The sequence below is a fragment of the Camelus ferus genome, chromosome 14, assembly GCF_009834535.1.
Source record: "Camelus ferus isolate YT-003-E chromosome 14, BCGSAC_Cfer_1.0, whole genome shotgun sequence".
NCBI lineage: Eukaryota > Metazoa > Chordata > Mammalia > Artiodactyla > Camelidae > Camelus > Camelus ferus.
The window spans coordinates 3,906,994-3,933,636 of NC_045709.1; the positions used below are offsets into that span (position 1 = coordinate 3,906,994).

At 36.1% G+C, this 26,643-nt stretch overlaps 1 protein-coding gene across 3 annotated transcripts in view; it reads right to left on the reverse strand.

The window, feature by feature from the left end:
- Nucleotides 1–26,643, reverse strand: part of VWA8 (von Willebrand factor A domain containing 8) — a 294,919-nt gene that overhangs the window by 124,814 nt on the left and 143,462 nt on the right. For all 3 annotated transcript variants that reach the window (XM_032496061.1, XM_032496060.1, XM_032496059.1), the window contains exons 22-26: nt 14,010–14,085; nt 11,962–12,097; nt 9,512–9,631; nt 6,310–6,515; nt 4,875–5,026 (exon numbers count right to left, since the gene is read on the reverse strand). In XM_032496061.1, coding sequence (XP_032351952.1) covers nt 4,875–5,026; nt 6,310–6,515; nt 9,512–9,631; nt 11,962–12,097; nt 14,010–14,085 — 690 coding nt within the window. The remainder of the gene's footprint in view (nt 1–4,874; nt 5,027–6,309; nt 6,516–9,511; nt 9,632–11,961; nt 12,098–14,009; nt 14,086–26,643) is intronic.

A 26,643-nucleotide genomic window follows, 5' to 3' on the forward strand; every position in this document is an offset into this window, starting at 1 on the left:
AAACACCCTGACAGATCTTCCCTGTTGCATCCTGACTACATGACTCTCAACAAATGATGCAATCGACTTTGCAGCTGTATTTGGTAGTGTTGGCGGGGATTGGGGAATTTTATCCAGCCAGGTAACAAATATCACTTACAAATGTTTAAGGGGTCAAGGATAATTCTGTGAGGCTGCTGAAGATGAGTATGGAGGACGATTCATAGATCTTGACAATTTCTGTGTAGATCAGCTATATTTTTTAAATGTTTTCTGTACCCCTATAAAGGAGCTGAAAGCAAAGAAAATGTCTGTGTAACTACTTCATAATATACCAAGAGAACACAGGGCAAGACTATGAAACTATAAAGCCCAATGCCATCCTTCTGCTTATAACAGTTCTGAGATGTCATTATGTAAGTATTATTGTTTTTGAAAATTAAGAGCTCTTTTGCAAAGTGAAAGTAAATCATCACACAGAGTGGAATCATACTCTTTAGAATGCCGTGATCAATACTGTTAAGTTGTTTGTAAAAACTAAGATAACAAAAAAGAAAACTATAGCATATAATAGTCCGGAAAATGGAAGGAGAAGCCCACAACTTTAAGAAGGGAGTCTTTTAATTTAATGGGAGAAATCCTAAACTAATAATCATTCCTATATTCAAAGATAAACCTAATGAAATTACTCTAAAAAGAGGCACTAGTTGGGGATGTTCTTTCTGATGCCTGTGGTACTTGGAAGACCCTGTAGTTGGTGGGGTCAGAGAAGCAGCAGCTACTGGTGTTCCAGTTACACAAGATAAGTTAACTTGGAAAACTGATCCTAGACAGATACTCCTTTAAGATACACTCAATATAGATGAAGCTGTTCTGTTTGCAAATATACATCCCTAGCATTCCTCTAAAGAGACAGGTCAGTACTCAACATGCTCATGTAACACACACTGCAATGAGATATTAATGTCTCTTATAACAGGAAAACATGACCTTGGCTACCTTCATCGGGAGTAACATACGCTGTAGGACTGGCTGATAAAGTAATGAATGGTTGCTGATATAAGGGAGAAGAGTGACCACTTATTCAGCTTTCCAATTCAAGTAGGGACACTGAATCACAGAATCTATGCGTTGGAAGTACATTAAAGACTATTTACTCCGATGTCTCAAGTTTGAATCCCTTGAGCACCTCTCCAGTAAGGTTTGTCCAAATCTGTCTGAACCAAGTCTACAAAAGGTATATCCCACCTTTCCCCTGGATAATCCATTCCATCTCTGAACACAGGAGCTATCAGCCCCGAGATGGAGGCCAATTCTCTTTAATTTGTAATGACTCAGAAGCAATCACAGGTGCACAGCAAATGCAAAGTGATTTATAATTATTCTGCTAACAATAAGTATATTAATGAGGGGGATTGTGAGGATGGCAGTGCTCAGTATTCTATGCAGAATAAACTTCAAAAAGAAAAGAATTGTTCCATTTATTTTGAAGAATTTGTAAATATCATCTATTTTGATTTTTCAAAAACCAAATCCTTACTGCAAGAGAAAAGATTTATGCAAATTTGCTTGCATCTTATAAAAAAGATGTTTTTATTTTCCTCTGTAGTCCATGACAAATGGCATTAATTTGAAGGGAAGTGTGATTAGGACAATGGGCCTAGTCACTAATGGAAAAATTCAACGTATATTTTGCAAGATCTATGTTCCAAAATGGTAGGAAATGAAATTTGAAAAACAACTCTGAAGTTTCCATTATCTTTAAAATCTTGCAACCCAATGATTATTACATTGCTTTTCTCATGCGTGTGTCATGAAAGACATAATGTTTCATGTAGCGACAGCTGGGTGGATTTAGCTAAAAGACAGGCTTTGGAACAGAGAGATCTGTGGTTGAATCTTCCATTTTGCCATTTATTAGTTGTATAATGTGTTAAGTTTTACAGTCTCTTGAGCCTCAGTTTATTCATCTGTAATACACACATACTCACACTCCTACACCTAACAGATCACAGGAAAAATTACTTGCCTAATAGAAAAAATATTATTGTATAGATTTAGTTAATACACGCAAAGTGTTTAGAACACTTAGTTAGCACTTGATGAATATTAACATTTTAATTTTTGCTGCTTTAAAAATGTATTGAAGCATTGTGCTGTACACCAGAAACTGACACACTGTAAACTGGACTATACTTCAATAAAAATATAAATATACAAAAAAATGTATTGCCTTCCCTCACTTGATATGTTTATGGTGATGTCTACCAATGCATAAACTTACTCATATTGTGTTGAAATGCGACAGAAATGCCTGGTTAACTTGATTCTCGTTTGCCTTGGTAAGGGTGCCAGTGTTATCCCCCTAGAGTAGGCACTGCAGTGTGGTGAAGCTTTGCTTTATTGGAGGCAAAGGTCCCAAGAAATAGCAATTTCAGAATAGACCTTTACTTTAACATCTCTATTTTATTTAAGTAAGAAAACAAAATGAAGAATTCCAGTGCCCAAATGGTCTGTGGACATTTAAAAAATAAAACATGGAAAATTATACACGTTAGAATACTAGAACAGAAAGTTAGGCCTCCTTTCCCCTTTCCAGAACCTCTCTCACTGGTAACAGTCAAGCCAGGTAAAATAACCATCCACTACAACGCAGCCTAAAAGTACCAGGTTTAGCAAAGGTTTAGTAGAGAAGATAAGTCACATCATCTCATAGGGTCACACTGGGCCTTTCATGATGCTCGGAGATCTTATGAGATAGGTACCAGCACTGCATTATTCAGGAGAACAAAAGGGAAAGTGACAGCATCTCACACGGGAATGTCACTAAAAGTGCACTGACGGGTCATCACCAAATAGCCAAGCACATTCTGATCTCGGCTGAGGAGGAAGGAGCTGCAGCGGACCGTGCGTCTAGTCCGGTATCTGCCCTGTGTGGAAACGTCCCTCTGCTACAACAGGTGCCTCACATCTCTTTTGAGTTATATGCAGTGGATGGCCAATTATTTTTCCATCCTTGAGTGTGAATGTGACCATCTTAACCTGGATTCAATGTAATTTTGCTCCTGCTGAGGAAGCACTATGATTGGATTAGAGAACAAGAAAATTAAGCAAGAACTGTAGTAGCAAGAAATTTTCATTCAGGGCAAGAGGCTATTAATAGCAATTAAATAGTAATGAAAACTTTTAGTCCTTCTTCCTTCCTAGTGACAGAAGTCCAATGTGAATCTTCTTCACTAACATAGTATCTGTAGAACTGCACAGAAGCAACCTCAAAAATCTGATTTAGCAAAACGTCTAGTGAAGCAAAAGGTTTGGCAACAATTAACAAGTCATGGCAAGAATTGTTCAGTTTAGAATAGGGGACAGAAATGAGTAAGTTAAATCATTTTATTTTCCTTAGAAACTTGCCAACAATCTTGTTTTGACTGATCTTACCAACTAATATGCATTTGAATTTTTATTTCAAGTTGTGCAAGAGTACAAAAAAAGCTGTTTTAAAATTACAAGCCTGGTTTCTATGAAACAAGAAAACTCTGTAAATCTGTTAATAGTAATAAAATTCATCTTATTTCTAATTGAAAATAAAGATATGATTTATAAAAAGGAAATAAAACATGAGTACAAACAGAAGTTTGCATATTAAAGACACTTCTTGAACTCTCTAATATAGAAGATAAGTGCCCATTAAATTACCAGACTAGTCTCAAAATGCCCATAAACACTGCGAATCAACCAGCAAAATAGTATTTTACAGAGAAGTGTAGCAACTGACACCAAGCCACTCTTCTCAAAACAAATTACTGACTCATTAATAATATAAACCAATTCACTGATCATTTCTAACATAACTCCATCTTGTGCTTTTACTGTGAAAGGGAAATATTTGTTTCTCTTTAAGAGATCCTTGAAGAAATTGTTAAAGCTTTAACAATTTATTTTTATTGGCGTATATTCTGACACATTTTATAATAACTGCAAAGAATAACGGTGATGTGTACACAGAATATATATGTATATATCTGTAGCTGGACTACTCATTAATTCATATCTAACAGTTTTTTTCTAAGAAAGGTAGAGAAGGCCTCCTATATGAAACTAAAGTTAAATAACAATTTAAAAGTAATTTTTGTCCCTTGGGAATTTATGATAATTGACTGACTTATAGACATTGGTGCATTAGATGCATTATCAATAAGTTATGCATATATAAAACTGTTTTCCAGTGAATTTGTACTGACTTAATTACCCTACTAATAAACTATCAACTATCTTTCTGGTCAACAAAATAGCATTTGCATGATTCTTTACTAAGGTTAAGCATGTAGCCTGTAATTACAAAATAAAAGGCATGTAACTAGTCCACATGAAACAAACCTACTTGTTCTCTCTGCCTCTCTCATCTGTCAAGCTGAAATAAGTCACCCAAACTCTCAAGTTAATATGATTATAAATTTAGAAAACTACTGTAACAGGAAAATACATGGTGACATAAATAAGAACATCTTAACTAAATACATATTATCTCTTCATGTAGTTTTCATGTTTGTACAGTGATTTTGCACTAGATTAGGGAAAAATGACAGTCATAGGAATTCAACAAAAGGACAGAGACTGTTAAAGAAACAAATATTTCCCTTTATTTGATTATATTACATCTACTCATGGGACATTCAAAATAACCGAAGTTCTCAATTTACAGGCCTATAAATAATGCTATTTAACTGAAACCCAGCCAGCAAATAGCAACATATATTTGAAGAGCTGACTCTTGGAAAGTAATTTCCACATCAACTCAGCTTAGTAGAGTATCACACTAGATTCAGAATGATCAGCATTTGAGAATCAGAAGAGTAACACGCAAGAGACTTTTATCAACATTGAGGTTGCCTTACTCCTTTGCCAGCTGCACACTGGTAGGCTTTGCTCCGATGGGTATCCCGTGTTTGTGTAAAGTGTTAATCAAAGTCTCCCTCAGGTCGTTGTCGTAGGAATCAAAGTCAAACACATTTCTAACCACACTGGAGAGACCTTCGGTGGGAAATTTCTGTTAAAAAAAAATCCCGTATTACCCTGTGATAAAATACACAATATCGTAAAGATTTACAAGACTGACAGAACAATAATGATCAAAAAACCTTCAGCAGATCTTTCTTTACTAGCCTTGGCAGATAACCACATAGGAGGAAAATACACATTTTTCTCTTTTAATGTTTGCTCTGATGACTTAATATTTTTCTTTTTAAATAAATATCAGAGTTTGAGAGGGAATAGTTCTTTCTCTCAAATGTTGAATCAGTGCTCAGATCCCGGTGTTTGGTGACTTCCACTGCTGCCTGAAATCTCCTGTCTTTAAAATGAGTATAGCTTGACCGAATTAAAAAATGATACTTAAATAAAGGGGATTGTTGAATATCTATACAGAAGTATTTAGAGAAGTTGCAAGTCTATGAATAAACAAAAAAAAAAGGAATGATAAAAGAAGGGGAGAAGAATATAAAAAGTACAGAGAAGAGAGAAATAGAGAAAAAAAAAAACAAGTATTACTAACAGTTAACTGTACACTGGTGGTGTCCACTGGGTCCTTTACTGGCTCTGTCTTGATTTTCTTTGGGCACTGAGGGCTGAGCTGGACTCATGGTTTTACAGGCAGAATAAAGCTTTCTAGTTTCCTTTCTAGGTCTTCGTTGGAGAGTGGGGATGGAACAGAGGTCAAGAGTTATGAGCTTGTGACCGCTAGCTTGGAAACCATTATTTGTTATCAAAATAAAATCTACTTGGGTTTTTTGTTTTCTTTGGTGGGCTTTATGTTGTATATGGCTATGAGGAATTTCATTCTCCTGCCCACTTACTCTAAGTCTTATAAACCTTTCTCACATGATTTACAGGTATACAGTCATTACTGTTAGTTCCTAGTCTTTTTTTTTTTTTAATCACTGAGTCTTTTGTTTTCAAAATGAAAATATTCTCCACTCAGATACCACATGCCTGTTGCATAAAGTCAGACAGTAGTCAAGTTGCCCTGCTGTCTGATTCTTCTGTCTTCCTCTGCATCCTGCTTCCTCCACAAAAAACAAAACAAAACAAAAACAAAAACAAAAGCCTCTACCAAATTTCCTAGCTCCTTGGTAATAATGGCACAGAATCTTGCCAAAGTCAATCCAAAGGCCAAACGGAAAATGTTCATTTAGATTACAGACAATTCATATAATATCATTTGAATCAGTATTATATTTATGGAAATGGAAAGACTTGGATAAATTAGGCAGTCTAAAAAAGGCTCAGACTGACGGCTTCTTTTAAACTTTTACACCCAGGTGTGTGGCATACCTGTAAATGCTTGACTATGTTGACGACTTCTCTGGTAGAATAAGGATAGTTAATAATCCCCTGGTCGGCTAAATTCCTCAGCTCTCCAAAGGCAGCCACGAGTTTTTGAAGGGTGGGCTTGGGCACATTCGGGCCATACTGCCTGAGCATCTTGAGCTCCGAGTGGGGTTTGGGATTATCAACTGCATGGCAGCTAAAAATATCACCTACAAGAGAAAAAAGATCCACATTCAGCATGCAATGAATCCATTATGATGCCATAGGAAGTACAGAATGATTGTTACAGGAGCCACGGGTGGTTCACCAAAGCACTCCTATTTTTAAATGTGTAAAACTGCACAGAAAACCCGCCCAACAATAGGTAGAGAGAAAAAAAGCAAACGACTGAAGCAAAAGAAGAGGAAACTGAGTGATGTCTGGTTCATTCTGCACAGACTTATTTCTGTTAAAAATTACATTTTTTGAACACAATTTCACTGGGAGATACCCAAATAGAAAAAGAAAAAAAGAGAAGCCCCTCGGTGTCTCTGCCAGTCCTACCCTCTCCCTCATAGGCACCCAGTGTTAACAGTCCAATGCATTTATTTTTCCAGACCTGTATTAATATTTTTAATGCATATATATAAACATATATAGTTTTGATAACTTACTCCTTTCCCATTAATTGGAAAATGCTTTTCATATGGTTCTGAGGCTGCATTTTTAACTTTAACACATGTTGAGTATCTTCAGAAATTATATACATCTATCTCACATGCATGCCGCTTTATGTATATTAAAAAAGGAAAAATCAGTATCATCACTCTCTAAACAATTTATATTTTGTACAGATGCTAAAATCTACTTTAGAGCTGGTTTTGGAAAAGTGAACCTGCAGAGACAATGTCTAAATTAAAATCAAGAAAAAGGAATGTAGAAACACAAAATATTTCATCTGTAATTTAGACAACTGAGAATATACTAGAAAAATATAATTTATACTCAGGAGAGATAAATTTCTCATATAAAAGTTCACATAGAAAAATATCATATGATAACACTTATATGTGGAGTCTAAAAATAATGGTACAAAGGAACTTATTTACAAAACAGAAACAGACTCACAGACATAGAAAACAAACTTATGGTTATGGTATGAGGGAGGGAGGCTGGTGGAGGGATAAACTGGGAGTTTGGGATTTGCAGCTACTAACTACTATATATAAAATGGATAAACAACAAGGTTCTACTGGATAGCATAGGGAATTATATTCAATGTCTTGTAATAACCTATAATGAAAAAGAATATGAAAAGGAATATATATGTAAATATATGTATAAAACTGAAACACTATGTTGTACATCAGAAGTTAACACAACATTGTAAACAAACTACACTATCAAACAAAAAAAATTTTTTCCTGGATGAAGAATTTTGGACAAAGCATTAACAGAATGCAATGAAATTTCTATCTTGTACTATTTTTGCTATCATTGACTGAAGTTACACATGTAAAGTACACTGCCAAATAAAGCTCTGTACTAACATAATGGGAAAAAAAAGTAAAAAAAAAAAAGTTCACACAGTCTGATTCATAATCCAAAAGACAAGGGACCAAAGAAGTTAAAAGTAAATAGATTTGGATTATTGAACATGTTCACTTTAGAAAGAAAGGACATCCAGACTTACTTTGACTTCAAAATCATTCAAACAATTATTTTATCATTATTATAATATTTATGAAAGCAACTGAATAAAACGCAACCATGATAACTTGGAGCTTGTATCTCATCAGCTAAACCTGTCCAAATATGAACGTGAAAAACAGCTTTTGCTTTTTTTGCTGAGAGTCAAATGTAACACTAATATAAAACTATAATGGACTCTATATTCATTTCATTCATCAAATAATTATTAAATGCCTTCCATGTGCCAAGCATTACTCTAGGGATTTTATATCTATCAGTGATCAAAAACACAAAAATCTCCGCACTCAGAGAGTTTATATTCTGGTATAGGGATATAATAAACAATAATTATAAATGTTAGAAACTGTACATTTCAAGGAGAAAAGAGAAAGAAAAGCACAGAACAGGACATCAGAAATGGTGATGATGGGGGAGGTCAGCCAGATGGGCCTCACTGAGAAGGTGACAGCGCAGGTATCTGCAGGATGAGCATTTCAGGGACAGCTATACAAAGACCCTAAGGCAAGCGTACCTGGCGTGTTCAAGGAAGAGGCGGGAGAGCAGAGTGTCGAGTGGACAGTGAGTGATGGGGAGAGCAGCACAGAGCAGAACAGGAAGCAAGGGCAGAGAGATAAGAGGATGTAAGAGACGTGTGCGCCTCGGGAGAAATTCTGTGCATGTCTGAGAATATTCATGCACACACATCCCTCCTGCCTTTTGTTTTTCAACTGGTAGACACACTGGTACACACTGTTCTGTCTTATTGTTTCACTTAGTTGTTTTGTTTTTTTTTTCTTTTGGTATCAGCATGGGTAAACTTATTCTTTTTTTTTAAATAGCTGCATAGTAATCTACTGTGTGGACATAATAGAATTTCCTTATTCAGTCCCATTTGGATGGACATTTGGGTTGTTACCCATTTTTTTTTTCTTCTATAAACAATGCTCTATTGCCTAGCCTTGTACTTAAATCACTGCATGGGGAATTCCCTGGGAAAATCCTCCCAGGAGACTGAGCCTGTTTCACACTGAGTCTGAGAATGACCAGGATCCAAAATGACCTCCTCGCCATAGAGAAGCTCTTCTTAAAGGCTCCTGATGAGTCGGTCTATCCCAGGGCTCCTCCAATCCACATGAACCAATCTCCTCAGAGCTGGTCACAAACCTTTTCATAGTGAGGGAGATGGGACAAAAACACTAAAAACCATTCCTTATTTTGTGTTTTATTCTAAGGGGCCCTAAACAACAAAATACAGTTTAATTGTTTAAGAAAACAGGCTCTGGAATTAGACAGACTTAGAGAAGAAGCCAAGCTCTAACAATCACTATCTGAGTGACCCTAGAAAAACAGTATCTCTGAATGCCAGACATTCTCCTTCTCTGAAACGGGGACAACAAACCCTCTCACAAGGTGGTGGTTGTGATGATGACAGCACCTGGTGGCGTTAGTGACAGCCATGACAGCATTGTTTCTAAGATAATATTATTATTGTTGTTGCTATTGTTTTTGCTAAGATGATCATTAATGTTTTTACCTAAGGTACCGAAGAAATCATTGCCTAGGAAAGGAAATCCAGGTCTGTTGGCCAGAACGATCATCCTAAAATCAGGATGAATCACAACAACATTTTCTCTTCCATTGACATTAGCAGAATCTGAAAAACAAAATTTCTATGTATTCTTTACTGATATTTAATAATTCTTAAGAATATAAAGTTATAGCCTTAAAAAATCACATAAGTAGTCATACTGTTTAATTGTAAAAAAAACTCTAAGAAATCTGGTTGAACAATTTGATTGAAGAAAACAAAAACATTTTCGAGGAAGTCTGTTTAAGAACAGAGTACTGATAAAGTGTATACTAAATTATACAGGAATCTGCATTTTTATTAAAATTAAATGCACGTCTAAAAAGCAAACTTGTCTAACTGTGTCTTTTACAGTACTTAAACTTGGCTTGAGATGCTGTTATCCCTTAAAAAAAAAAATAGAATCCATAACAAGGGATAATCCAAAGGATACTCAAAGAATAATCCAAACATCTTTTTGTTTTTTATCAAATCAGCATAAAAGCCTGCCATTCTGCACCTAAGCAGTAACCTTCATTCAGATTATGCACCTTGAAACTTAACCACATAGAATAAAGGTCTTGAACACCTAGTCAACTCATTAGAGCAAAGCTGATTTATTTCCATTTAAGTGATTCTACCATAGTTCTTAAAATAAGTAATTTCAAGTTGACTGGAGCTTTCCTCATGCAAACGTTTAAGGTTTTAAGGAAATGAATGTTACACACTATTGGATGATGTACATTTCAGATAGAACTGTTTGTCTAAACAACAATTTAAGACAGTAAAAACTTTATTACGGTTATTTTAAGAAGAAACACTTGTCATCTGGGTTTATTTAAAAAGTAGCCTTAGGCTGTCCATCTTTAACAAATGATAGTTGTGAAGCACCTGCAGTTTTGTTTGAGATGAGTCTGTAAGAACTTACACTTGTACTTTTCTTATGATATCGAAAAGTAACCTTTCAATGTGCCATATACTCATGTACTAATACTACCATTAATTTTAACATTTGATCTCCTTTACTTTTAGTAGTGGCAAGTAACAAGGGTATGTGGTCACATGCAAAATTTACTTACTTAGTTAACGAAAATTAAAATGACAATAAAAATGTAAATTTAAAAAACAAAGAAGACGAAAATCATAGCCATAGAACGGATATGTTATGAAACCACATGCAAAAGAGCTTCAGGGGTTCTTGTGTTTAACGTATTATCTACAATATTATCAAACTTGAATTTAAAAATTATGATGACTCTTTTACTTCTAGACTATCCTTCAAAAATATATAAACACATGTAGAGGGTTACCAGGAAATAGCCACAGTTTAACTACAAGTTTGTTTCAGGAATTCTTTCTTGCTTTCCATTTGCTGTCCACATAATGCCTCTAAAAAGGGCAGGTAGAATTCTAATCCTGAGAGTCTGAACGATTTTTCTAAAGGATATTATTCTCATTTTTTCCCCATAAATTCATTGTGAAACTGAAATGTTACAATACTTTTTCTAGTGCCGAGTTTCCTAGGCTTAGAAATGGCAATTTTGCAATGACAACGTCCAAGAAGAAATCTCTGTGATGATGCAGGTGTACATTTTTAATGGGGGTCTTCTGTATATGCTTTGTTTGAATATTGAAGATTTTGGTTATTAGTCTCAACTTGTTTCATTACCCTGCAACTGACTGTATATTTTCAATGGCTAGTTATAGATTTTCAAGTCTTTTCATGACACAAAAATTTTAGTTTAGAAACTAGAAAATGTTCTCATATTGCATTAGACAATTTTTCTCTGTAGGTTAAACAGATTTATGAGATTTATCCATTTACATTTTCCCAGAGAACAACAACAACAATAAAAATAAAATAAAAGGAAGAAGGCACCCCAAACAGGATAACTTCTTCCTGAAGCAGGGTGTGTGTATAATATGTATTTAGACACACATATATTCATACATATATATGATAAATACATGTGTAAAATAAAATGTTCAGCATTTTTTCCTAATTACATTGAGCTAATAATAACATTAATTTTTAATATTATTAGTAATAGAAATATAGTAAGGCTATAACAAATTTCAGATAACAATGGAAGAAAATAAATTGCACACAAATAATTGAGAGATGAGTATAATAAGGATTGTATGTTTGTATTTTCAGTGTAGAAAATATATGAAGCTGATTTGTCCTAAAACTACTATTGAAATTTTCAGAGATGCTCTCTGGCTATTAGAAAGTGAAACTGACAAAGCTGGATTCAGACGTATTGATTTTTATAAATAACTATCAACAGACAACGTGACTTATACTGAACTTATGCTTGTTGCTGGCAGATAAGTTAACCAGCTAATGGTATGATTTGATACCAGAAATGTAAATACTGAATATACTGAAATGAAAGTTGCCTTTTCATACTCACTTGCAACAATGCGTCTTCCATCTGCTAGAATCATTTCTCCATTTTCTACTAGAGTTTTTAAAATACAGGTGACATTTGTTGGGGCTTTGTCTGCCTCATCCACTACCAGAACATGACCCAACTTTACTGCTTTAACCTTTGAATACAGAACATTTATCATAAACAAAAGAATGAAAGCAAACATTTAAAAGTTTTCATCTCTCATTGCTTTGGATTTATAATAGCTGGTTTTATGTAAGTTATAAACACACTATCACAAAAATGTCTGTAGTAAAGCTAGAAACGAAATACGGGTCTCCACTAAAAGCTTCACACAGTTACTAAAGTTCTAACTCTGCAGTAGTCACTTTTTTTTCCTTTAGCATCATAATTATTCCTATGTTGGCGATGTCCACAACAATTCACACCCTAGGGTAAGGGAGAATGAAAACAAGAGAAATTAAGGTGCCATGGGGGTTAAGAGGAGTGAGATGTCACAAGTGACAGTGGACGTTAGAACACTGCATTTGCGACGGCTCTAAGAGTGTACAATTTTAAGAGATAACGAGGTATGGTGAAGAGATGGGTATTTGAGACAAAAAAAATCAATAGTCAGACTCAAGCAATTCTGCAGGCTGTTGAGGGAAGAGCAAATATAGTCTATCTTGTGAAGCAGAGGTTAAATGTGAGAAGAGAGAGACTGGGATCTGAGGGGTAGGTCAGGTCTGTACTACTAAAACCTCAATGGCCAGACCAAGAAATGTGTGCTTTATCTCATTAAGTAACAGAATGTAGTTAAAAACTTACGAGTTCACACATAACAAAGGAGCCTGGGGCTACACTTTAGTACATTTAATCCAGCCGTGATACGCAGAGATAGCTAAAAGGGGAATACGTAACAATTTGGTAAGAAAGTGTGAGGACCTGATTTTAGGGAAGGAGGCATGAGGAAAATGGAAATAGAAAGCATTACACTGATCTGAAGAGTTTTCCAGAGGTATAATCCACAGCCTGTGCAGCTGATCAGATGGGAAGAGGTGAAAGGAGAAATAAGAAACAGTCCTAGGTCTTAGATGGCTGAGTAAATGGTGACGTTGTGAAAAGAAAGGTAGAAGCCAGGATAACCTCTTGAAAACATTTTTAAAGAGTGGATAGGAGCAGCTACTCACTGAATTTAAATGTAAACCGAAAGATTTTCTTATATAGTAAGAAATAGCTCATAACATAAAAATGGACCAGATCATAAATTTTTATTACATAGTTTTGTGAAATAATTTTCATGAAATACAGATTAAGAAATAGATGACTTTTTTCTACCACAAATATTTTATTCCATATTCTAAAAAACTGAATATGGATTTTCTTTTTAATTTTAGGGTAAAAATAAACAGAATTGGAAAGGAAAACATGTAGCTTCTACCCTCAACTCCAGCCTTCATATCTTTGTTCAAAGAAAGTCAGGTCCAATCTGGGAGAATTCAGGCAGGAGATCCCAAAGATTCCTATCACCCAAGTCTGGACCTCAGAGGTTCTCACGATGGCTTATTTGTTGCCACTGCTGCAAAGGGGAGCTATTTACACAGAGGGAGTTATCTACACAGAGAGACATGCCTGGCAGGCCAGAATTTCTTTGGGTTTTATGAGAGAAGCTGAGGAATGTTCTTCCCAGCAGCCCAAAACATTGGCCTAATATTTTATTCATTAACATCATTTTTAAAAACATTGTAGAAATATTATCTAATTTCAAAGCCTGTACATTTGAAAACAACAGCAAACTTTCTTTTTTTCTTTTCTTTTTTTTAAATTTTAGAATGAAAAAGAAATGATTAGAGGATTTCTATCATTCCCTAAATTTCTCACTCTGGAGAGAGAACAGAATAAGAAAACATGTTATTTTCCCAACAATTTGCATTTAAATACCCACTCCCCAAATGACATATGAAGGAGTGATTTCCAGTGAAGACTGAAACATATTGGTATCTGTGGGAGATTTCTCCCACTCATGGCTGAAATATAATTATCATTCAAAAAACTACAGTTGAGAATATTCATACAATTGTATTACTAACCAAAGGCGAGTCTTCATACACAATAAGTCCATCTCTAACAGAAGGCTGAAGAGTGAGGGTTTGTACCGTGGTGTCCCTAAAGTTAAACCAACACATTTTATAGTTAGTAAGGAAATAAACTGACATTTGTTCGTGAATAAAACGCAGGAGCATTTCTTGTTTTTTCTTTTAGTTCACCATTCCAGCTTTTCCCAAGATGAATAAAAATAACAAATGAAATTCCACTCAGCAAAAGTATTTTGTAGACACCAATATAAGTTACAAAGGTTTGGGAATTAATCAAAGTTTACAGATTAGCCAGGTTCTTTACTTCTCTTTTTTTCTTTCAGTAATTTCCCCTGGGACCATTTCACTCTTCAAAATTACCTCCTGAGAGTGGAGAGGAGAAATTTTAAAAATATATATACATTTGTATTTAAAAATATATATATATTTGTATATATGTGTGTCTATGTATATATATATATATAATTTACACTATTTAAAAATAATTTTAATGGCAACTTTGGTGACTGGCATGCTGACATGACCAATTAAAGCAAGTCTATGAGTTACACTTTCTGGCTCAATCTGCCATCACTAGGTGCAAAAGCCAGACTGTCTCACTCACTCCAGGAGCCATGGCATTTTGACCATTTCTGTTAGGATTACTTTCTTAAATCTACCTCTACTGTTTGCCCGACTCTCCTTAACATCAGGATCTTCAGAAGGATTAACAGTGCGCTATCTTGATGCTATGCACCTCCTCACACAATGAGACATGAAGTTCACACCGCCTATGAATATTCTTGCCAAAATGTGTGTTTACAGCTGCAGGTTATAGGTAGGTCCAGACATTTTAAAGGGGATCAACTTTGTATCTTCACCTTTACTTACATTCGATCTTAAAAATAAAAAATCCTATGGCCATCCTGATCATGTCAGACGGAGAATTAAACTACTTCAAAAGTGTGAGTAGCATATTTCTTTACAAGAGTTTCAAATTATCTTTTTAAACCACCCTAAAGTAGTAAGTAAAATGTGAAGTTGCAGTTGTGTTGTTTTGAGTACCTTCTACATGTAAGATATTGTTTGGAATGTGAACTTCAGACCTTCGTGCTATAATATACTTCTGAAACTCCTACCCAAATGCCAAATTTCATCACAATTATTAAAATATAAAATGGGATTCTATTAAAGAAACCTAATGAATATTAGAGGACAATCACTAACAAAGCAAACTTAAGGTACCATTCAAATCATTTTAATAAAAATCAGTTAATTGCATTGAAAGGCAGTTGGTGGAGTAGTGGGGGGAAAAAAAAAACCTTTGGAGTCAGATCATTCAGGACTCAAATTCTAGGTATTGCCACTTATTAGCCATATGGTTTTGGGTAAGTATAAAACCCGCTCAGGTGGATGACGGATAGGACACTTGGGATGGTATCCAGCACAATACAGAGCAAGCAGAAAGAGGAAAATAACGAGCTGTTTATCGGGATCATCACTGCTGCTTCTGTGACTGAAAGTCCCTTCCCCGTGTGACTTCTACTTGACCTTCAGGTTTTTAGCATAGACGGTAGTTCTTAGAAAACCTCTCTGGACCCTTTGTAGACCAGTTAGGTGGCCTTGCTGTATGTTCCTTTTGCATCCTGGATCTCCCTATTTCAGGCCTTAATGCGCTGTATCATAATTGCTTGTTGTACACAGACTGTTAAGATTTAAGAGTGTAGACTTGTAGACATCTACCTTATCGCTCATCCTGTCCCCAGCACTGAATGACTGGGTCACAGGATGAGTTTAATAAATATTTGTTTACTAAATGAATTCGTGAATAAAATGAACAAAAACACTAAAAGTTAAAAAATCAACACTGTAGCTTACAGTGTAACATACAGTGTATGGACTTCCAAATATATTGGATCATGGAACTCTTTTTTTTTAACAGAGAATCTGGAACTATAGAACACACTTTGGCAAATGTTGGCTTAGATTAAGACTGACTCTCTTAGAAGTGAGGACTCTTCCTTATGTATTAGAAAGTACAGTCATGTTGAAAAGTACACTTGGGGTTGAGTGTACCTGAGAGGGAGATGGTTTATGTCCATCTTGGACTCCAACTGAGTTGAATTCAGACTTATTATTGTAGCAAGTAACTTCTGCATCAGAGTCCTCATTTACTAGGACTTGAGCAGGTCTGTTGGCCTTATAAATATTGACGTTTACAATTTCTAGAGTACCTGACTTTTTTTGCAATGAGCTTAAAAGGCTTCTCCCTCTAACTTGACTAAATAGTGATTGGTTTCACTAGTTAATTCCCTGGGGGTTCGGCCCATTGCCATTCCTGACTTCCATCCCAAGCTCCTACCCCCATGATCCTGGTTTTCGTGGGTCTGGTGTCCATTGCTTTCTATGGCCCTAGCACTGCAATTTACAAAGAATCCAACATTATTCTTTTGTCTTCATTAACGTTCAGATTGAAAAGTGTCTGAAATAAAGCCTTGCGAGGTGTTAAGGAAAGTGAAAATACATCGTGACATATATTGGTGCTTGTCAACTTTTAGTATGAATAAAATATTTCTTATGCAACATAAAGATATACAGTCATATATCCAGTTTTTGTATTCCTGGTTCTCATAAGTTTACTGTTGGACATATTTGGTGCTATCTTCTGCTAAGATTCAATTTCTAAGGTTTTAAACAAATAAGAACAGAGTTTAACTAATATCACTTAAATTCACTGTTAATATTCTGGCAATACAGAGGGAGTGGGTGAGGAAGAGAGGTGTTCACAGAGATTTTTATAGCAATATAATGAATTTCTCACCTCAGCTGTCATATATTTAATGGGCAACAACATGACACCTTCCAGCCCCAAAATGGAAAAAGGAACTCTTGTATCATTGTCAGTAGAAAGGAAATTCAGTCATTACCTTAAAAATTATAGTGCTTCATAGCAGATTAAGAACAGGAAATTCAATTCCAATCCCAATTTTAAAAAGGCAAGTGAAATTGTTCTATAACACTTCAATCCTGATAGCATACAGTTTGTCAAATTAGATTTCTCAAAAGACTTTTGTGCTAGAAATAAAAACTATATGTTTGACGGAACAAGTGCAAAACAGATGATTCCCACAAGGGACTACAAATGAGGTAAATATAAATGGAAATCATGGTTTTCAGTGGCGTAGGCTTAGAGACAGAGGAGCTTTAAAAAAAAAAAGTGGTTTTATTCTGTTCTTATTATTGGTTCTTGATCTTATACATCAAAGAAAAAGCAAAAGCTAGTAAAATATGTAAAATGATATTCAATTAAAAAAATGGGTTGGCTTATATGTCAGTAAGTCCCTTATTACATAAGAGTAGAAAACCCACTATCTTCTGCATAGTACTTAATACAACAAGAAAAAGCTTATTTTTCAAGGTATCTTATAATATTACAAACTTCAACTGAGTAAGTGATGACTATTGTCACAGGTAGCATATGGATTGATAAAGCCAATATAATGATTCTTTTTCAGAAAATACTTGATTAAAAATCATTGCTCTGCATTTAGGAGCACCTTGGATCAAAAGATGTTAATTCTCTACTTAAATGAACAATGATCTTAAGATATATTTTATTTGCTACAATTTCAATTCTATTATGATTTGTTCCTCTCAAGAATAGCTTTGAAGCATAAGCTGATAAAAGTTAAACAGAGTCAATTTCAACAATCCCGGGGAGAAAAAAACACATTGCAGTAACATTTCCTTGGCCTGTGGTTTAATACAGAGATATTTTTCCAGTACATAACAGTTACCAGCAATGCTTGAGGAATTAATTAGGATGTTCAGCTAGTTGCTGACATTTATGTTAGCACCAGTTGTTCTCATTTCTTATTATCTTACAAACTAAAGCTGTCCATTAATTAGAGCCTGTGTTGATAAAGGGGCTGCGCAAAGAAATATGGTGCTAAACTCTAGTCTTCTTTTAACCCTGTGATTTAAAAAAGTTTTTAAATTGGATTTATTAATGTTTCAACAGTAATTTTAGATGATCCCAGATGCAATAAAAGTAATTAGATTGAATAAAGACCAGGTTTTTATCAAAATAAGGAAAGAAAATTGGCCTCGTGAGAACAAGCACATCTGTTCTTGCAATGTTGCTCATGAAGGTACATTAAGCTAATATCTTTTCATTTATTGAGGCGCAAAAGATGCAAAATAGTGATGCTTATTTTGAGGATGATATTTCAGTAAGTTGGTATTTAAATTGGTTTAAGGTTAGCTATCTTTTAGAAAAACAGTAATAGTTAAACATAAGGATGAAGGAGGAAAAAAAGACACACAAGACCTTCAAATAGCTCATAGAAATCTTCTGGAACTCTGTAGTTCATTAAAATAGAGATGGCTATAGTAATGGTCCACTCATTACTGAGAGAGGAGAAAGGAAATATGAGAAAGGAAAGCTAGGCTATGAGAATAGGGGATGAACCATGGTACACAGGAGGCACTTAACAAATATTTGCTCAATAATTTAAAAAGAGGGATGATTATGAAAACAGAATTAAATGGTAATGATCACCAATAACGTATAAGCATAACATTACTGACTGAGAACCAAAAGCTGCTGAAAGATATTTTCAAGTGAAGAAGAGGTCATGGTGTTATCAAGAATGTCATTTCCACAAGGCTTATTTTAAAACAAGGAATGAAATAAAGGTAAGAAGTACTACTAATAATTATCACTAATAAAAGAGAGAGTGGCACTTAGACACAGGAGATGCAAACAGATGTGAGAGTTAAGTGATGTTTGTAAACACTTCAGCCTCTCTGCTGAACAGCAATGTATTACCTTCCTACTAAGGCAAATTTACATTGCCACGTTGGGAAATAAACTTCCTTGAGCCCTCAAACAGAAACAGTCGTTGATTTAGGCAGTGTTGCCACAGAACACAAAAAAGGGGAAGACATAAATTTGCTATGACTATTGCAGTGTTTGTTAAAAACCAGCACTGGCCTACATCTGAGTCCTCCTAGTTTGGTCAGTCGCTTAAACTCTTGAAACCCAAGATGACTCACCTCTACAGAGGGAATTAAAATACATGAGGGAACATAGTAGAGTAAAAAGTAAGAAAGATAAAAGTGGAAAGAGAAATATTATTATTACATGTTCTTTGAATGCTGTGAGGGAAAAGTCCTTTTAGTAAAAGATAAGCAAAACATTATTTCTGCCAAAGGGACTGAAAAGACTCCAGCTCTAAAAATAGTTGTTTTGGAGGACAAATAGTTTATTTAGTCGTCAATCACTCATCACTAATATATCCAGATATGTCCAGATGCAGAAAATCCTAACAAACCATAAAAGGAAGGAAGACATTAGGGGATAACGTTTATGGGAGGAAGTCTACTGCGGTGCATCGCTTTGCTCTTCAGAGGCTGGCCCTCCTGGGAGCAGCAGGTAGAGAACAGCCGTGGCAAAGTCGTCATCGGATGGAAGCTAAACATTTCAAAACAGTTTTCTAAGTCGACTTACTCTCCTTGCCTTGTCTCCTAACACTATCATAACACTTCTGTAAAAAGAAATTCCTCTAATATTCAAAGCCATGCTGACGATCAAATCTTTTAACAAAATCTGAATGTTTTGAAACTTGTCTAGTCTTCAAAAAGAAATCTACTAAGATGGTATGTTCAAAATGGGGCCTTTTATCTTTACTCGGAAAACTAGCTATTTGGCTTGGCAAATTCTAGGGACTTGACCTAATTTCTTTGTAGGAGCTTCATTTCCCCTTTTCCAGACAAAAAAAGAAAAACAGTAAGTAGGCCTCTTATTTCTCTTTTCTCCAACATTAAACAATGCATTTCTAATCAGTTTTTTTTAAAGGAATAGAAGAATGAAATGAAGATTAAAATACAAAACTGAATGAGTGTGCAGAGATGCACACACAGATGAAACCAGAGTGTGGGGCAGGTGAATGCTGTATCCACTGGATAAATCTTTATCAGAAAATGTAGTATCTAGTAATTTATATTTTTTAAAACCCTTATTAATTGGGTAATAACATAAAAGTTTGATAGAGTCAAAAATTAATAAGTGAATACTTTTTTTATACCAGAACATTCCAGAATTGTTCATTCAATAAATATTTATTGACCGTCTACAAATGGGCACTGCTTTAGATAAGATGGATGAGTATCTGGGAAGGTAAAAATTCCTCCTCTTGCTGAGCTTAGTTAAATTCATAATATATTTAAGTGAATTTATCCTACCACACTAATAACCAACCACCTTTGGCATAGTATAAAGTAGATCTTGCATGAAATTAAATAGCAAAAGATTTTTTACCACATTTCAAAATAAAGTTAAAATAAATATTTTGGATCACTAAGACAAATGACGGACAGGCCTGTGGCTATTCAAGTCAGAAGTCCACCAGCTCTCCATGACCCTGGTTAGGCATGTCTCTTTTGGTTAATAACCCAAAATATATCTTTCGTGTAATACTTATTGCCTAAAACTTACAATATAAGTTGTATTTGTATATATCATAATATTATTTGCTATACCACAATCTGTGAATTTTTTTTATACTAATTTGTGATTGGTCATCAACTTGAAAAAATTCCCAGTGCTCTCTGGTTTATTTACCACACTTTAACCACTTGAGCCAGATAAAAAATAGGATGTAAACAGGCATTAGAGATGGAGAACTTATAACCTAAAGAAAAACTGTTGAAGTTTTCTGACATGTACCCATGGTATTAAGTTTTCACGATAGACTTTTGTAAGGGAAGAGACACTACTGCGTCATCAGAAAAATAATATATATTGCTTTTAGCAGCAGAAGGTAAAAAATTCATTTCAACCCCAGCCTATTTTCCAGTGTCATTCTAATGGCAGGGGAGAAGGAACAAATACCTCTGAGGAATTAGAGGGCAGAGGACCAGAGCACTCCTCAAAATACATTTCTTTGTCATCTTATGCTTTTTCTTAAGCTTTCTTAAAATCTGATGGAGATTTTGAACGCCACTCCATAATACACCTAAGTGTTTCAATACAGAAATGTTTACAATACCATTGGGAAAACAGCCACAAGGACCTGTTGTCCAGAGCCAACACCTCCAGCACACCGGGATGAGCGGAAGGCAGCTCACACTGCCCAGCAAATTCAGCATCTGGCCACCTTTTCTCTTCTGGTATCTAACCCACTTCTTGAACCCCAAATTAAAGAAATGAGTGGGTATAAAATGTTTTTTTTCTTCTTCACTGTTTTATGAACTGTGTGAGGACAATGACTGTGGAGTGCCTCTGGAATGACCCTGAAAAGTCAGTATGTGCAGCATTTTCTGACTAGGCTTGTGGGCATTTCAACAACTGCACTTTTTAAAGACATAAAGCTGCTTATGTCATCTTGGGACTTGAAAAGTTCTCTTGTCTCCTGGGCAATCTCTTCTACTCTTTCAGGAGGAATGTGAGTGTGGACCATTTGTCCTGTTCTCTCCCTTGCCATTTACCTAAGGTTAGTCTGAGGATCTCTAAAACCACACCAGGAAGAAAAAAAAAGTACTCAATACACAGATAAAGCGTAAAATACAACAGAAATGTTGTTAGAGGCAAAAGGCTGAAAACAGGTTACTATCCCAGTGACGAATCCCTATTCCAGTGCTACTCAAAAGTCAACTTCTCAGTGAGGCCCTCCGTGGCTGACCTGTTAAAAATTTTAAACCCCACTCTGGCCCCCTTTTCCATTTTATTTTCCCCATGACACTTACTATCGCACGGACTACATATTTTCATTATCTTCTTCTCTCTCACTATCAACTAGAATATAAATAGGAAGGCTGGGGAGGGAGGTGGGTATAGTAGCTCAGTGGTGGAGCACGTGCTTAGCATGCATGAGGTCCTGGGTTCAATCCCCAGCACCTCCATTAAAAAATAAAAATAAAAAAGTAAGTAAGTATGAAGGCTGGGAGAGGGTGGTTAGCTCTTTTGTTCCTGATGTGATCACCCATGCTGGGAAAGTGACCAGCCCCTACTACGTGATAAGTGTTTGCTGGAATGGTTGCATTCCAGTAAGCTACTCCAGTCACATGCTCTAAGGCTGTCCTGAATTATTGGTGGCGCCTTAAGTACTGTGCCTAGTTTTGTGTACTTTTTCTGGGAAGTTTTTTCTTCCCTTCCCCCTACTTTGCTTGACAAACTGTTAAGGCCCATTCTTTACAGGTTCAACTCAAATATCACCTCCTCTTTGAAGCATTCAGTATTTCTCACTTCTGTACTTGCCGCTGAACTAACTGCTCCACAGAAAGCACTTCACCTTAAGAAACTTTTTCATTGCTCATGTAACCGCAGAACCAGCCCAGACTGGCCCTATCCTGTTTCTAACAAGATACTGAGTTGTTTTTCAGAGACAGCAGAACAAAACTGCAAGTCATGCAGCCGAAGCATGTGCAGAGGAGAAATTTTGACCTCAAATAACACCTGGAACCAAAACTTCTACCTCCTCCTCAGCTGCGAACCAAAGGACTGGGACATGACCCGAACCTTAACACCGGACCCCGTCAGAGTCAAAGGGCCCGCTGTCCAGGAAGACCTGGTGCTGAAGCTCCCTTGACCACACCTGACCAGAAATGGCCCTGTTCCAAAGGCCTCCAATTGAAACCCGTCTTGCCAGGGCGTCTGCATACCAGCCCTCCTCCCTGAACTCACAAAAGTTCATGAACCCCAGATTGGGGAGACAGATTTGATTCCTGCCCTCTGTCTCTTTTCTGGTTGATCTCAAAATAAAGCTCTTTTCTTCTATAAAAAGCCAGCACCATGGGATTGGCTTCTATGCGCTCTGAGCAGAGAGCCCTTGCTTGATAGCATTCTTAGGACTGTCCCCTCACTAGGCATACCATTACTGACAAAAGAATATCATCTTTTTTTCCCTTCTTCTTCTTCTTTTTTCTAAAGCTCCCCTACCCTCCTGCCTGGGAGGGAGCTGGGCCTCAGAAGGTATATCCCTCAGAACCCCAAGGTTCTACATGGTGTCTCACAGGACATTCTAGGGCTTGAAGGCTCTGTAGTGGGGGAGGGGGAACTTGGAAGTGGCCACCTGACTTCAAGGGGTGTGCGCTATGGTACTTGCATTGATGCTTCGTGTTGATTTATCTTGGATGTTCATTTGGCCCCCTCCTCACCGGTGATGTTACAAAGGTATCTTTTCCCAGAAGAATGCTGCAAGAATGGTCCCCGACTCCATTGCAACCACAGCTGGTGCTCCCTTGCCTCCATCAGAGCTAGATCTTACACCCCACTCCCCACACCCCTGCTCCCATCCCCTTTCACAGCCAGGATTATTAGAGACTTATGGGGATGGGTTAAAGTAACTGGCCAGGTCCTGAGGCCCTCTTTCCCGCTCTCTCCTCATTCTTCCAGGCCCAGCTGTGCTTGCTCTCTAAGTCCTGAGAAATAGATTTTAAAGCCTTCTCTCCCCTGTTCCCATTTCTCTCTCTTCAATTAGATATTCCTTTCCTTGAGCTCATTCCCAGAGGTGGGAGTCTCTCCTTTGCGCTCTCAGGCTTTGCTGTGCCTCGGGATTGGGAGGGGGTCATCCCCGGCCCATAGTCAGAACTCTAGTGCCTGCCAGGATCTCTAATTAGGCACCGCGGTGGTGGTGGTCAGCCCAGCCTTTCATCATGGGTGCTGGGGACCTCACCCCCACCATCATCTTTTTAAAATATATATATATTTAACTAGTACCTATAACCATGCCCTGTACCTTCTAAGCATGCAAAAAAAGTTTGCATAAAGCATAAAAGAACACATAAGTGTATTAAACATATATTATGTATTACCAGTTAGTAAAGCAGATTATTAGGTGTGAAGGGTTATAAAATGAATAATCCAGAGCTCCCACTTTCAAGAAGCCCACATCACAAGAGAGACATAAGATAAATACAATTCATGTCAGAATGATATAAGAGAAGTTAATATAATATAATAATGTTATCTAATATAATAGAAATCAAAACAAAGTTCAATGGGGACACAAAAGAGAAGCAAATTAATTCTGACTGAAGACAACTGGATCTTGATGATTTTATATGATTTTAACTGACAGGGATGAATGGACAGTGCTTCCAGGCAGAGGAACAGACAAACACGCAGAAGTTTGAAGATACAAGAGAAGTTTGGGGAAAACACTGAGTATGTTTAAAATATAGTTACATGGAGGAGAGCAGAGCTGGATAGGTAGGGTGAGGCAGAGTGTACAGTTTTCCTAAACACCATGTGTAAGAGTCTGACTTTCATCTCATTGGAAATGGAGGACCCATCATCTATCCATCAGAGAGAGGACTCCCTAAGTGGATGTCTCACCAATGGATGGCAAGGAACAGGCATTGCACTTACTCATTTGCTTAACAAAAGTTTGTCAAACATCTACCATATTCCAGAAATCACGCTGGAGGAGGCAGTTCAAAGAAATATCCCTGTCCTTAGGGAAAGAACAGCATCTAGCAGGGAAGACAGAGTTGGAAACATGTAATTGATAAAGAATTACACGTATGATTCAAGGTGAGTGGCTCTAAATGTACTGTTAATAAAAGGTTTTTTTTTTTTGAGAAGTTACATTCTAAAATATACAAAAATAGAAATAACAACTGAACTAAAGATGAAAAACAATACCTTAGAGACACTTCTAAATTTTCTTTGTTAATAATACAAAAAGACTTTTTGTTCTCATTAAAAATTAAAGAAGGATATTTTGGAAAGAACAGTGTAATTAATACACTTTATTATTTGTGTAACTGAAAGGCCCAGTTCTAAACTTAGTTTATTTTGATACTTATTATAGTTGAAAAAGAGCTCACAAATTTGGATTTGTAGATGCAAACGGAAGTGCAACACTGACTGCACTCCCGATAGTTCAACATGCATTTTTCAATCTCATTTATCAAAAATATAAAGGTTTTTGTTACAGTTATGCTTGCGAATTTCCATCTTTCCTGATGTCAGTGTTTTGCAAACTAATCAGAGAGTGTCACATTTTATATTTTGAATAAATGGGTTCACAACTCACTCAAATTCTTCATTTATAGGAAATTGTATTCTAAATTGTGCTAGTGTGCAGAAATGAGACATTTTCAGAGTAATACGATCTATTTCTACTTCTGACACCAAATGTGTGGGTTTTTCATACCCAAAAATTCTCTAGGGGTCCTAGAGTCATCTTATTAGCATATAAAAGACTCTCGTCACTCTGGAGAGTCCAAGGGTCTTAGAACTAGGGATGAAGACAAAATATTATAACAAAAGATACCCTTATTGCACAGGAAACTATACAAGGGTTTTAGAAGCTCTTGTGCAGGGAAAGGGAATGAAGACCAAACATATAATTATTATATCACACAGAGTAACACACATTTATTTTCAGCCACAAAAAAACCTAACAATTGAAATAGTGATAAACATCTGATTTAAAAATGCTCTCTCCAGAGAAGTTTTTATTTTAAGGAGTTATTTTCTATTTTACTGCTAAAGCATGGCCTTTAGCACGAAGGGTCAAATTAAATGTTTTTTAATTTTTAAAATATCTGTTATGTAGCATCTCTCAGACAGCCATTAACACGCAGATAAATCAACAAACTGTGAACTCCTGACTTTGTAAAAGACAAATGACAGATCGCTTAACAGATCTTTTAAATACTTTACAATGAGATTACATGTGAGACTGTGTAGCATAAAAGATTTTCATGGTCAGTCCCCGACTCACTACAAAGCACTGTAATAGCTCTGGCTGTACTTTAAAGGTCTTGTTTTTATATGGTGTATCAAACTGGTGACATCGTGTAGTGCTTTCTGCAGGTCTACTTTCAATCTCTGTGGCAAACGCTGTGTTTTGAATCATTACGGAGCAAATATATTTCATGTGTGATGTTCTCTGTAACCTTATTCAAGAATCTTTCTTCCAATTAAATCAGATTCTCTATCAATGGTTATATTTATACAATTTTCTGTTGATTTCATGTTATTTGTTTATATTTACATTATTAATCCTATTTCCAACACAGGGCTTTTTTTCAAGAATCTTTTAAGCCACTGCCCATTATGTGAGGGCCAGCTTAGTTAAAAGTAGGTAACATAAGTCATAAATCTGCTAAACAGAGAACAATAAACTGTCATGTGTTGTCATATTATGCAAATCAAATGAATACCTGAGAGCATCACTGTCATCTCAAAATACGAACTCCCACAATTCTCTCTGGATATGTCCCATTTTCATATGTGACAAACTGAACAAATGAGGGTACCAATGTCACTCTGTAGACTAAATATTAGTAATCCTTAGCTCATATTTTCAAGAGCAAAGTAAATATAAACTCTAACATCTTCCCATGCTCCAGTGGATGGTCTTGAACTCCTCGGTAGGTGCTCCTCATTTTGAAAAGCACTTAGTACTAATGGTGTCACAAAGAAAGGAAACAACACCTGCTTGTAAAGGAAAAGGAGAAGGAAGGGTCTAAGAAATTTTTCTTAGGAGAAAAGACTTTGATTTGCATTTTGAAGAAAAAGTAAGAATCTCCCATATAGATCTGACAGGGAAGGGCATTCCAGGCTACAAGAGCCGCAAGTGGCAAGTTATGGAGTCATGAATATGCATGTGACACTTGGGAGCCACAAGCTGTT